The sequence below is a fragment of the Neodiprion lecontei genome, chromosome 1 (genome assembly GCF_021901455.1).
Source record: "Neodiprion lecontei isolate iyNeoLeco1 chromosome 1, iyNeoLeco1.1, whole genome shotgun sequence".
NCBI classification, from domain to species: Eukaryota; Metazoa; Arthropoda; class Insecta; order Hymenoptera; family Diprionidae; genus Neodiprion; species Neodiprion lecontei.
The window spans coordinates 39270593-39282189 of NC_060260.1; the positions used below are offsets into that span (position 1 = coordinate 39270593).

The 11597-nt window shown below is 39.6% G+C and overlaps 2 protein-coding genes across 3 annotated transcripts; one reads left to right on the forward strand and one right to left on the reverse strand.

Annotated features, from left to right (window-relative positions):
- Positions 1-512: 512 nt before the first annotated feature.
- LOC107218620 (nucleoporin SEH1-A) lies at positions 513-4330 on the forward strand. 2 transcript variants are annotated; one of them, XM_015656544.2, is made up of 6 exons: positions 513-797; positions 965-1121; positions 1198-1459; positions 1548-1781; positions 1895-2185; positions 3063-4330. In XM_015656544.2, exons 1-6 carry the CDS (start codon positions 687-689, stop codon positions 3238-3240), a joined length of 1233 nt encoding a protein of 410 aa, XP_015512030.1. In that variant the 5' UTR covers positions 513-686; the 3' UTR covers positions 3241-4330. The 2 variants fall into 2 exon arrangements, with proteins under 2 accessions (XP_015512030.1, XP_015512031.1); XM_015656545.2 differs by lacking the exon at positions 3063-4330 and having other exon boundaries at positions 1895-2752.
- A 328-nt stretch (positions 4331-4658) lies between these two features.
- LOC124292857 lies at positions 4659-7222 on the reverse strand. The gene is made up of 4 exons (XM_046731201.1): positions 7023-7222; positions 6612-6769; positions 6240-6414; positions 4659-5180 (listed from the first exon to the last, which is right to left on the reverse strand). The coding sequence occupies exons 1-4, from the start codon at positions 7206-7208 to the stop codon at positions 4920-4922; spliced, it is 780 nt and encodes a 259-aa protein (XP_046587157.1). The 5' UTR covers positions 7209-7222; the 3' UTR covers positions 4659-4919.
- Between the last annotated feature and the right edge of the window lie 4375 nt (positions 7223-11597).

An 11597-nucleotide genomic window follows, 5' to 3' on the forward strand; every position in this document is an offset into this window, starting at 1 on the left:
CAAACTAATTGAAAATATATTTTCCATCGTCGATGAATACAAAATCCATTTCAATTCATCATATTGAATCAACCATCTTCATTTTGCTCCTATATTTGAAAAGGCTTACTTTGATTTTGGAATCAATAGTCCGAAAAATCTTGAACCACTGTTCAAGACAATTACGTGAACAGAGAAATGTATGTTTTGTAAGAATAGCCGAATGAACAGTTTTATCGGAATTTACTAAATATTCGATTTAGCCGATAGATGAAAACAAGAGATTAACAAAGCTTCGAAAGTTTTTTCAAGTACTCATTTCTGGTTTATCTTTGAATCGAGCTGTTGGTAGAGCTAAAAAATTGTTTTAGATGGAAGTAACAAATTTTTTAAGTAAATGTTTCATGCGGACGTGTAATTTTGTGTTGCGCCTGCATATAGGCAACTGCGAGTATAAATCTCTGAAATGAAGGGCGGGTAACTGATTCGCGTAAAGCTAGGCGAAAGTATCCCATCTCAACTTGGCGTATTCTATCACGATCCTAACCTCAATCTTAAGTTTTCCTCATCCGAAATCATAACCTGTAATCTTAAAACTAGTTTTCCGTTGGAATAGGAGTAGAGTTGCAAGTACGCCAGAGGCGGAAAAAACAGCGGCGTGGTTTGTTAATATTAAATCCAAGTGATTGTTGATGATAGAGTAGAAAATGTTTGAAGCCCATAGTATAAATGCCGAACACAAGGACCTGATACATGACATAGCTTACGATTTTTATGGCCAACGCATGGCAACATGTTCCAGCGACCAGTTTGTCAAAGTGAGTAGAGCTTCCAACCGAATTTCGAATTTCTCGCTCATTTCACGCATATTCTCAACTTCATTCGCATAATCACATATTTTCTTCTCTACTCCTTCACTTTGCCAAAATTGATATTACAGCAGTATTCTCGTTCACGCTTTCATTTTGTTATGTTTTTTTCTTAGGTTTGGGACGAGGACGAACACGATAACTGGCACTTGACAGCATCATGGAAAGCACACAGCGGATCTGTGTGGAAAGTAACCTGGGCGCATCCCGAGTTTGGTCAGGTTTTGGCGACGTGTTCATTTGATAGAACTGCAGCGGTCTGGGAAGAAATTGGTATAAATTTCTGATCTTGGATTGGAAAACGATAAGCAGCAGAGCATTTGTATTGATTGTACGAATCAAATTTCAGTTGGCGAAGGTTCAGGCTCCGGTGAACGAGGGATGCGACATTGGGTGCGGCGGACCAACTTGGTCGACTCTCGGACGTCAGTAACAGATGTTAAGTTTGCGCCAAAGACTCTCGGTCTTCTCCTTGCGACCTGTAGCGCGGATGGAGTGATCAGAATTTACGAAGCACCAGATGTGATGAACCTGAGCCAGTGGACTCTGCAGCATGAAATTAGCTGTAAACTTCCATGCAGTTGTTTAACATGGAATCCTTCATTGTCGCGGTATATATAGTCAAAATTTTCTTCAATATTGCTGGAACTGAACACCTAAAAAATAAGGGGAAGTGCAGTGCTTTTCCTTTTTTTTCAGGCTCCACCCACCTATGCTCGCAGTTGGCAGCGACGACTCGAATGCATCAAGTGGCGGCAAGGTCTTCATATACGAATACTCAGAAAACAATAGACGGTGGACAAAAACAGAGACATTATCCAACGTCGTTGACCCCGTGCACGATATTGCATTCGCACCCAACTTGGGACGTAGTTTTCACACTTTAGCGATAGCCACCAAAGATGTACGGATTGTAACGCTAAAACCAATGCAGTAAGTTTCGCTAAAAGTGGGAAGAAATTGTTTTTAAGAAAATACTCTCGCATGATGATTGGCATTGAAAAATTCAAAAAAATTGCTCCTCAAGTGTTCTTTTTTCTCCTCAGAGATGCGGCTCAAAGCGGTTTGTCTCGGTTTGAAATTACGACTGCTGCCCAATTTGATGATCACTATTGTACGGTGTGGCGAGTGTGCTGGAACATAATGGGAACCATATTAGCGAGTTCAGGAGATGACGGCTGCGTTCGTTTATGGAAAGATAATTACGTGAATAATTGGAAATGTGTAGCAGTTTTGAAGGGAGATGGAACCTCGGCTCACAGTGCCGAAATTCCACAGATAGCAACACCTCCGAGTCACTCGATCTCAGGAACTCAGGCACCGCTATCCACCACAAGGTACTACAAGCTGGGTTCCATCAGTCATCCTAATCAAGTACCATGGCACTAATTGAGAACGATTAATATTTCCGTTTTGAATTATGTAATATAATTTATACATCATTACTTTTCTCTCACATTTGATCGATTGAGAACAGATTAGCGAGTAACGATTTGTGATCTTAAAATTTTCACCGCTTTACGTAATCATCCTTTCTTTTTCTCGTATCTCCTCATCAATTTTTTAGCAACAGATTTGATCATAAAGAATTGAAGAAATAAATCAATAGTCAATACGTCGTAAAAACGATCTGTTTGGATTAAATCACTTCTGTATTAAAATGGAGAAGTCTCTTTTCTCTTCCCCTTGTTTACGCACAGTTTTACACCAAAGTATTTAATTTATTTGAGATGTATAAAAATATCATTTTACACTTTACGTCAATAAGTTCCTTTACATCAGATCATAATGTCCGTTCTCAGTTTTGGAGCCATGTAAGTTTATCACAATTATTTAGCATTTAATGCATTCGATATTTGTATTGTAATGTGAGCCCAGTTTTTAATAAATATTATTCCTATAGACCCGAGCACCTTTTTATTTTCTCCTGTAACCCATCTTGCAATTTCTTTATTTTTCCTAAAACAGACGGCCAAATTTACTTACATCGAAATTTAGGAACGGGTGAGAGGGATAACATTTATTATAACCGTTGAATGTAAATTAAATCCATGAATTCTACATATCTGCGAATTTAAGACAAGTTACCAAACACTTAAAATCTGGACGAAGTAGGTAACTTACACATTTGAAGTTTAAATTTCAGAAGAAGATTTCAAAGTTTCGTCATTTATGATTCGTTTCATAATTCGATGTATCTTTTTGTCGTTTCAGGAATATATCTATAGCCACGGTTACGGCGGAGAGACCAACGACGACAATATTATCGACTAGTAAGTGGCAAGCCCCTGTAATAAAAGGCCGTTTCAGCAAGTCTGTATGGCTTGGAAATCCAAGCGAACCGTCACTCCCCCCTCCTCCGATCATAGAACGCCCAAAATCGAAGAAGTAAATTTTTAAATGTGTCTTTCGTGCGAGTCATTGATAACTTACTACGTTTGCTAATTAATTGGTCGATTTGACAACGGAGCAGATTAATTATACTTTAGTAAAATTTTACTAATTTATCGACTGATTTATACACGCAGACTGGATTTCTGTCGCCTTAAGAGCTTCGGATAAATGTGATATTTAAAATGATATTATATCATACTTGGTTACGACGATATGAGACAATCGTTATACTTGAAATATCTTTATTGAAACAAATAATACTAATGATAATTTTTTAATTAACTCACCGTACTCGTACGTTAATATTTGACATTTTGAAACAGTATTAGACACTACTGTGTATTTATACTTATTGGAATTTTATACTTTTGTTGCTTAGAAGAAGAAAAAAAAACAGAACAATTCTCATTCGCTGGCAATACAAAATAACAGGATTACAATCGAATAACTCACATGTATATGATAGACAATGATCGCTGCAGGATATATTTGTTGAGTATTTGTTCAAAGTATAATATTGCAGTATTAAGGAAAGCAAAATTTTTTCAATGGCTTTTAGCAGCTGTATAAAAATCGTATAATCATTAGGGTATACCGCATACGGTATTAACTTTTATTTCCTTTCGGTGATACTTTCTTACCTAATACGTATAATTAAACCCATTTTTTATTCATTTAGCTCCAGCGATATTATATTATACTCAGTCGGTTACTTATTTTTTCCATTCAAAAACAACTAAATTCCTATCTTTTCTTGTATAGACATGTTTATGTATATGTATAGGTATATTGTTCAAAAACTCGCGTTGTACTTATAATATGAAAATAAATTTTCTTTGGTATACTCGGTTAGGAAAATATTTGTCATTGTCTCTCGTTCCTTCCGATTCTGTTTTTATTTCACTTTCTTTTTAATGGATTGCCGAAGAACATGACGCAGTTATTCAAACGCTATCAATTTATTCATTTTCTATACCTATGTACACGTGTTCTGCGTCGTTAAATTTTCCATCCTTCCAACACTTGAGTTTCTTCGAGATGAGAAGTGCATACACAATTAATATAGACCTATGTATAATAAATACCGTATAAACAACGTTGGTGAATGTCCAAATGAAATAATATGTAAATTGAGTCAATTTTAGTATTTTTTTTTTTCTTGTCAATTTCATAAATCTTTACAGAATTCAAGCAATAATCTCTATGTACAATTATCAGTTCACGAGCTCGGAAGCAAATTGAAAACACTTGGCATTTCGAATTCAACATTTTTAAATTCTCGTATCTTCTACTCAGATGCTGCCAATCAAAAATTGAATCGCAACTCATGATTTCTATTACCAATATAACAAAGAGAAAAAAAAAAAAAAATGTAGAAAAATATAAAGTTTTTTCCTTAACCATACTTTTGCTCAGACAATTTAATTCGAATTTTCGATGTCTAATTTACTTCCAATATTCTGTATTTTTTTTATTCTAGCTTGAGTTTCTTCACATTATTGCGATGAATAAAAAAAAAACATCATTAGGTCCTGTTTATCCAAACAGGAAGTCACGCTAGACCTACAACAATAGATCAAAGAAAACATCTGTGGTATGCGCTACGGATCTGCGAACGAACCACGTGATCGCATAAAGAGCGGAGTAAATTATTATGTCAGTTTCCCTCGAATACGTTTAATTTTCTTTAAAATGACAGTGAAAAGCCGGCGCTTCTCGCTGCGCGGCCTCGCTTCGTCGGATTTCGGCTCGCACGTTTTGCAGACGCTCCCGGAGTTGGTCGGACATCGGAGTCCCGGAACTTGCGGCGCCGAGGCTTCGTCGAGAGAGCGAAGCTCCTTTGCAGGGCGACGACACTTTTGCCGATCGTCTTTCATGGGCGCTGATCGCTGACCGAATCGCCGCTCCGATCTGCTCAATGCTGCACGCTTCTTCGCGCTAATCGCAAGAATTCCATCCATTTTATAGCATACGATGTCGTTTCGACCTCGTTTCAACGTGACATAGTAAGAATGACCAAAAATAATTGATTTTCGATTAAATCGATTAGTTTTTCCCGATTAATCGACTTTAATCGATTATTTTTCAAACTCGATTAATCGACTAATTCGATTCATTCTTCCCGATTCAATCGAGTCGTGTTCGATTATTCTTTTGGACTCGATTAATCGATGCATCGATTATTTTTAGCCTTAGGTTTACTGATAGCGGTAAAGACAGCTAGCCTTTATGGATTTTGGCGTAATAGGTCAGACAAGTGGTGGGTCCGGGAGAAATTTTACAGTATTCTACTATATGCGGAATCGATTTTACGTTGGGATCCCATACGACAGATCGGTAAGTGTAGGGTTCTAGAATTACCCTCGTAACCGCTCGTAACCGGCAAATTATTGCGAAGAGATAACCAGGGCTGGCAGTTTTTATATATCTGCAGTCAAGGATTCATCGAAAACTGCAATGATTGCTCCGAGAAACCGCAGCCGCAATGTAAACTACTATATTGCAAATTTCCGAAGATATCTGAGGTAAATTGGTGCAGCAGTTGGAATATGGCGTCCCACTGGATTAACAGGTGATCGGATCAGGTTAATCACACGATTATGAAAGCGCAGAAAACTTTAGGTAAACTAGAAAATTTCTATTTCGTTGTGTTGAGTTGAAAAAGTGTTAAATTTACGATGAGAAATCAGTTTTTTAATTAAAATACGATTTTGCAACCGCGTAATTGTTTTTTCAATGCCAAGATGGCGTCTTCCACTATTTATTGGACCCAGATGAATCTTTCGGAAAATCATTTCAACGAAAATCTCTCGATGTTCCTGCATATTTTTTATCCCAAGTTTACTCGGTATGTTTCCTTGACGATTATACTATATGAAAATATTGAACTGAAAGAAATTTACAATAGAAAGTTTCACCAAGGTCTATGTCCAAGAAGGACAACACAACACGTTTTTCACCCTCTGCACAAGTCCTAGAGATCGGAGGCTACCTTACTTTGTTAGAAGTTTTGGTCGCTCCGTGTTTAGGTTCAGCCTTTGTCAGCGAGGGGTTGTGGCTTTCGGTGCAGGCAGTCAGGGGTCTTGAACGTCGGATGTTTCTTTCTGACGTCCGGGTTCCGGTTGACAGGGCGACCCTCGTCGTTCGAACATCCGTTTTCACCGCTGGAGACCTGCAGTTTAAGCTCGATATACTTTGCTTAATGTAGATTTTTTTTTCAAAAACATTATGCAGTAAGGTATGAAGATAAAAATGAGTTTACAACGTTATAACACGTTTTTCCGGTTCGTTTTGTACAGGGTTGCGTGGTCGTCTTTTTTGAAAATGGTTTGACCGCAACTACTTGAGCTTGCAGCTTTCAGGGTTTACCTGTAGAAACATCGCTCGGTAACTCGATCTCCTTGACCCATTGCACCCGACTGGTTCGAGCGGATGTCTTTGCAGAGTGTTTGAATCGTAGGTGGCGAGGGTCGATCGTTTCGCGCGTCATATTCGGCCTCGACTGCCACAGGCTGGAATTGTTCACTCTGCGGATTGCAGTTCTTAACCATTATTAATACGGATTGCAGTAAGATAAAATAAGCATGTTGAGATAAAAAGTTACAACCTAGCTATTATATATTGTAAGTGAAAAGCGCATGGATCGATAATCGAAAAATGAACGGGAAAATTTTTGAGAACGAAGTTGGTACGAGGAATGAAAAATAAAAATTTTCGGAAGAATGCGATATCTCTTGCCGATTCGCATCATGTGCGAAATAAATCAAAATCGAATCTCACGTTCTGAGAAGAGGCATGATGGGTCTGTTCCCGGAGGCAACTTCGATCACGTTTCTCCAGGTTCTTTAACTTTTGGTTTATCCAATGTTCGACTGGATCGTGATGCAGGGATATCTCGGGACGCAGATAAGCCGGATGAACATTTGGGATAGTCCGGACTTCACGGGGTGGAACAATTCGCGACATTGGCTGACTTGGCTGCCGGGTTACTGGCCTTTCTGCGAACCCAGCGACGCTGTGCAGAAGAAACTAATTTTCAGAAGAAGCGACTTTGTAGTTTATTTATCTGGTGGAATATTGTTTCCGTAGAGCGAAATATCTCTTTATCACAAGGAACCCAAATTTATAGTCACAACTATTGTAGTTTCGAGTGAACGACGATGAGTTCATTAGGAAAAAATTTTGGTTTTATCCAAGTAAATTCTTTCCTTACTACATGCTGAACCAATTAGAATTTTAAATTTATTGCAAGAGAACCGTTTGGTCACAGATATATTATATTTCCAAAAGTCATTTGGTTGATTGAATATACAATGATTTGATAGAGAACATTGCAAATTTGATTTTATGAAATTCAATGTCCTACGAAACAATTTAGTTGAGTCAATCACTCGTTGGATTTAAATAAGAAATGTCATTCGATCACAGCGTTTTGTATCAAACACTGAACTTTAATTCTGCGAGTGAGGATTGGAAACTATAACGTTTAAAGGTGTGTCGAATATCAAGATCAATTTCGTATTTACTACCTGCGAATGAGATTACCTCTCGTTGATAGTCTTGGCTATGATGTGGCTCTGCATGCGGTCCGCGCTGCTTTCCCACCTGACGTGGTGCGCTACCGAACCCTGAACTCCTGGACTTGTTGCAGATTGATTTCCATGAGCTGGACATGTGGCGGAAGAAGTTGTTTTAGAATTTTTCGGGGTCCACGTGCCACCTCTGGAGCCTCCGTTCGAGGATGCTGCCAGTTTCGAAGGCAGTGATCTTTGGAAAACCATGCTGCGCCTCGAAGTGGTGCTTGTAGATTCAGGATTTACGTGAAATCCAGCTGGCCTGTGGAGGAAATTGCTCGTGGTGACTTAGTAAGATCGAAAATGAATTTTTTTAGCTGATAATTCACCCTTACAAGGAAGTTATCTCAGGTCGATTTATAGGATTTAATTTTTTTTTCTAAACTATACGTATTTTTTTTTATATACCATTAATCACTTTAAGGGGGTGAAACCACCCTCCAGAATAAAATTACGTAAACGCACCTGGAATTTTCGGCGGTATGGTTATTTTGAGCGCTCGTGTATCTTGCGGGTTGTGTTGCGGTGATCCAGGACCTCGCCTTGAAGGCATGGAAGGATCCGACTTGTCGCATCACGTGAGCTCTGTTTCAGGATGTAAAAACAGAAATACGAGTTTTATTCTAGCCGAATGCATCGAAAGTGCAGACGTAATTTAATATTGTGTGTTCATCTTCCAAAATTAAAGTGTAATTTGGCACCCCTCGTTTTTGCCGTCACTCACTTGATATTGTACATTCCACCTATCTCTCCGTACTTAGACTGAAGTATATCTCGCTCGATAAACGTTCTGTCCATGTTAGTAGCCTTGGCTATCTCGTCGACAATCTGTAAAATGAAAAGTATCCTCAAAATATTTTCATGCGGACTCAAAGATCCTAAATGAAAAACTTCAGAGAATGTACCATATTATAATTCTGAAATTAACCCTTTGTAGTCACACTGGGTAGAATCGATTCGTCGATCATCTTTCGGCCTAAATATCTAATAGTCCCTGGCTTCAAACGGGACTTTGGTCACCATATACCTGGGGTTTAAGGTTCCCCTTATAAGTACGGACCGTTAGTCATTAGAATCAAGTTTCAGTGTTGACCTGACTTTCGCTCAAACAACATGGTGCGTGCTGAATAAATACCTTTGGTGGAACTATTTTTTCCCCCAAAAGTATCACATGTAAGCGGTATCACCATCAAATTTTAGTTGAAAATATAAAAAAGTACCAAAGTTATGATTTTTTGAGTGAAAGTGTCTTTTTGCGTATTGATCTCCTTACGATATTTTTTTTTTTTCAAATATATTGCCACTTGATTTCTTACAAATCGACTTTTCGTACGTAATCCGGAATGCTCAAAGCACGTTCCGTAATTTCTTGATTTACATCGGGCGGATAGTTGTCCGAGGATCATTTTTATTTAAAACGACTGACCCGAATCGACCGCGTAGACTACCATGAAATTACTTAGCATTGTGACTGCGAAGGATGAAACTTCGTAACAGTCGAGTGATTACCGTGTTGTGTTCAAGAGCAATAAGATCGGCCTGCGAAGCCTTGGAGGCAACGTTCTTTAGCCTGTTCGCGATCCAGGGATGAAAACAAAGTTCCTGAATGGTGATCCGCTTGTGAGCTGTGGGCACTAGCAGACGATTAACGAGGTTCCTGTACTCGCCTGACATCGAGGCGATAGTCTTCTTCTGGGCCTGAGTAAGGCCGCGGTTAATTTGCGTCAAAAGTTTTCTCCTATGTTCCTCGGATGACGTCTGACCGTCCCGTGGGCTCTGAAAGGGGAGCCGACCGGTTGCCATTGCGTAGAAAACGACTCCCCTTTTAAAAAGAAGGGAGGAAAAAAAGAAGCAATTTAAACGGATGCGAATATTACGAGTATCAAGATCAGGGGTCTTCGGTTCGCATTTCGAAAACACGATCCCGGTATCAGATTCTCCTGAAAACAACCTCGCATCAGGGGAAATTAAATCACAGCTGCAGCCTGTCTGCAGACGGTGCTTGCACACGTGATTAATGCTTCCCCCAATGTATTCCTCGACAGTTTTCACTATTATCTATCTTCGGTTGGCGTATGAAAACGATCATTTTAACGGAACCTACAGACTCCATAAGTCAACTTCCGGCCCGTATCTCTTGCCAACTACGAACAGTTCCGGAGCCGCGTACTCCGGCGAACCGCAGTGTGTTTTCAGCAGGCTCTCACCGGTGTACATGTTGCTTAGCCCGAAATCTGTAACAAGATTTTTGTTTCAAGTACCATAATAATTGCACGCACTGACATCTGCGGTCAAACTTCGGAAGCTGAATTCTCAGGTTTTAGGCTTTCGTCGATGATGAAATTAGAACTGAACTATTCTTGCCATCATTTTGTTTCACGTGAATCAGCGTTTGATGATTTTCCTGGGTTTAAAAAAATCGCAGAGTCGAAACCGAATCCCAAGCGTGGCAACCCAGCGGCCATGTTGATTTCATTTCAACGTTGAAATTAAAAATTATATTCACAATTTGAGTCAATTTCTAATCTGATCAACGCTGTTTCGTGACAAAAAATTTCATCTAAAGAATAATTTCTCTGCTTTAGGTTTCAAGAAATTTGACTTCTTATTTTTACAGTAATCTGGGGATAATCGAAGGTATACCTTTGCGTTACTCACCTACGATTTTTATTCGCTCTTTCCAGGGGTCCTGTAACATGATATTCTCCATCTTCAGATCCCTGAAACAGCCAGCAGACATTCCATTTTATAGTTTATTATACGGTATTATTGGTGAGAATGAACGGCGCCTTTCTGCCAGTGGCATTACCAGCAGCGAGCGCCTTTAACAGCCTGAAGATGGTCTGTTCCGTATACCAGAATCACACCCGCCGCCATCAAAATCGGTAAAAACGTTTCCAACATGAAACAGGTTTATTCGACAAAAGTGTATCCTGGAAGACGTGCGGTTCACCTACTAGTAGATATCCCATCCGAGATAGCCAATATCCGTAATTACCGTATCAAAATCTGCATACCAAAACGTATATATAACCCATAATGCGGGCCGTAAACTCTGCGGCGATCACCGATTTCCTCCGAGTTTATAGGTGCAGTTGCAGGTATAACATTATACATGCAGCATCAGGGAATCTGTGCAGCGCCTAATGTTGTTTCTACATTAAATCCATATGCAGGGTCGTTACGGCGTCGAAGGTTCCCTGCACCGATGCGATGTTCTCTAGCTCAAGTTTACGCTGGTATATAGTAATAGTAGCTTCCGGGTAAAGTAGCTGCCGTAGAGACGGCGTCTGGAAAGTAGCCGCCTGCATGATTGCTCGGGTGGCTAGGTATAATGTAAATATGTGCATACGGCATCCACAAACACACCCGTCCCACGGTGAATTATCTCGCAATGCTGACTCTCGCCACTGGCGACGAGGATAACCGTAGAAGTGATGCTGTCACCACGTTCGCTCGGCAGGATATAGGGAAAGGATCCGAGCCGTAAGCTTACGGGCTAGGAGGCCTTGAGTCGCGCGAGTCATTAAAATCACATCACCTCGGCTGAGTCGAATGCATCGGAGGTCAGGCGTCAGGAGTTGAGCGGTATAAAAGTGAAGACGAGAAGAGAAGATATGAAAAAAAAAAAAAAAAAAGGGAACGAAGGAAAGGAAAAGGATCAGAAAAAGATTAACAAAAATTTACTTCTAACGTATCGTTTTACCTGCGTAACCTTAGGTTGTATATGTATATACTGGTCTCGTTTGGTTACCGAGTATACGAGTACATCAGGCGTTCG

What these genes read in the sequence shown, in the direction of transcription:
- LOC107218620 (XM_015656544.2), top strand. Translation starts at nt 687, where the DNA reads ATGTTTGAAGCCCATAGTATAAATGCCGAACACAAGGACCTGATACAT. An exon ending in AGCGGTCTGGGAAGAAATTG is followed by an intron (nt 1,122 to 1,197) that starts GTATAAATTTCT and finishes ATCAAATTTCAG; the next exon opens with TTGGCGAAGGTTCAGGCTCC. An exon ending in GCACCGCTATCCACCACAAG is followed by an intron (nt 2,186 to 3,062) that starts GTACTACAAGCT and finishes TTGTCGTTTCAG; the next exon opens with GAATATATCTATAGCCACGG.
- LOC124292857 (XM_046731201.1), bottom strand. Translation starts at nt 7,208, where the DNA reads ATGTCGCGAATTGTTCCACCCCGTGAAGTCCGGACTATCCCAAATGTT. An exon ending in ATCATGCCTCTTCTCAGAAC is followed by an intron (nt 6,770 to 7,022) that starts GTGAGATTCGAT and finishes TGCAATCCGCAG; the next exon opens with AGTGAACAATTCCAGCCTGT. An exon ending in CGACCAAAACTTCTAACAAA is followed by an intron (nt 5,181 to 6,239) that starts GTAAGGTAGCCT and finishes TCTTGCGATTAG; the next exon opens with CGCGAAGAAGCGTGCAGCAT.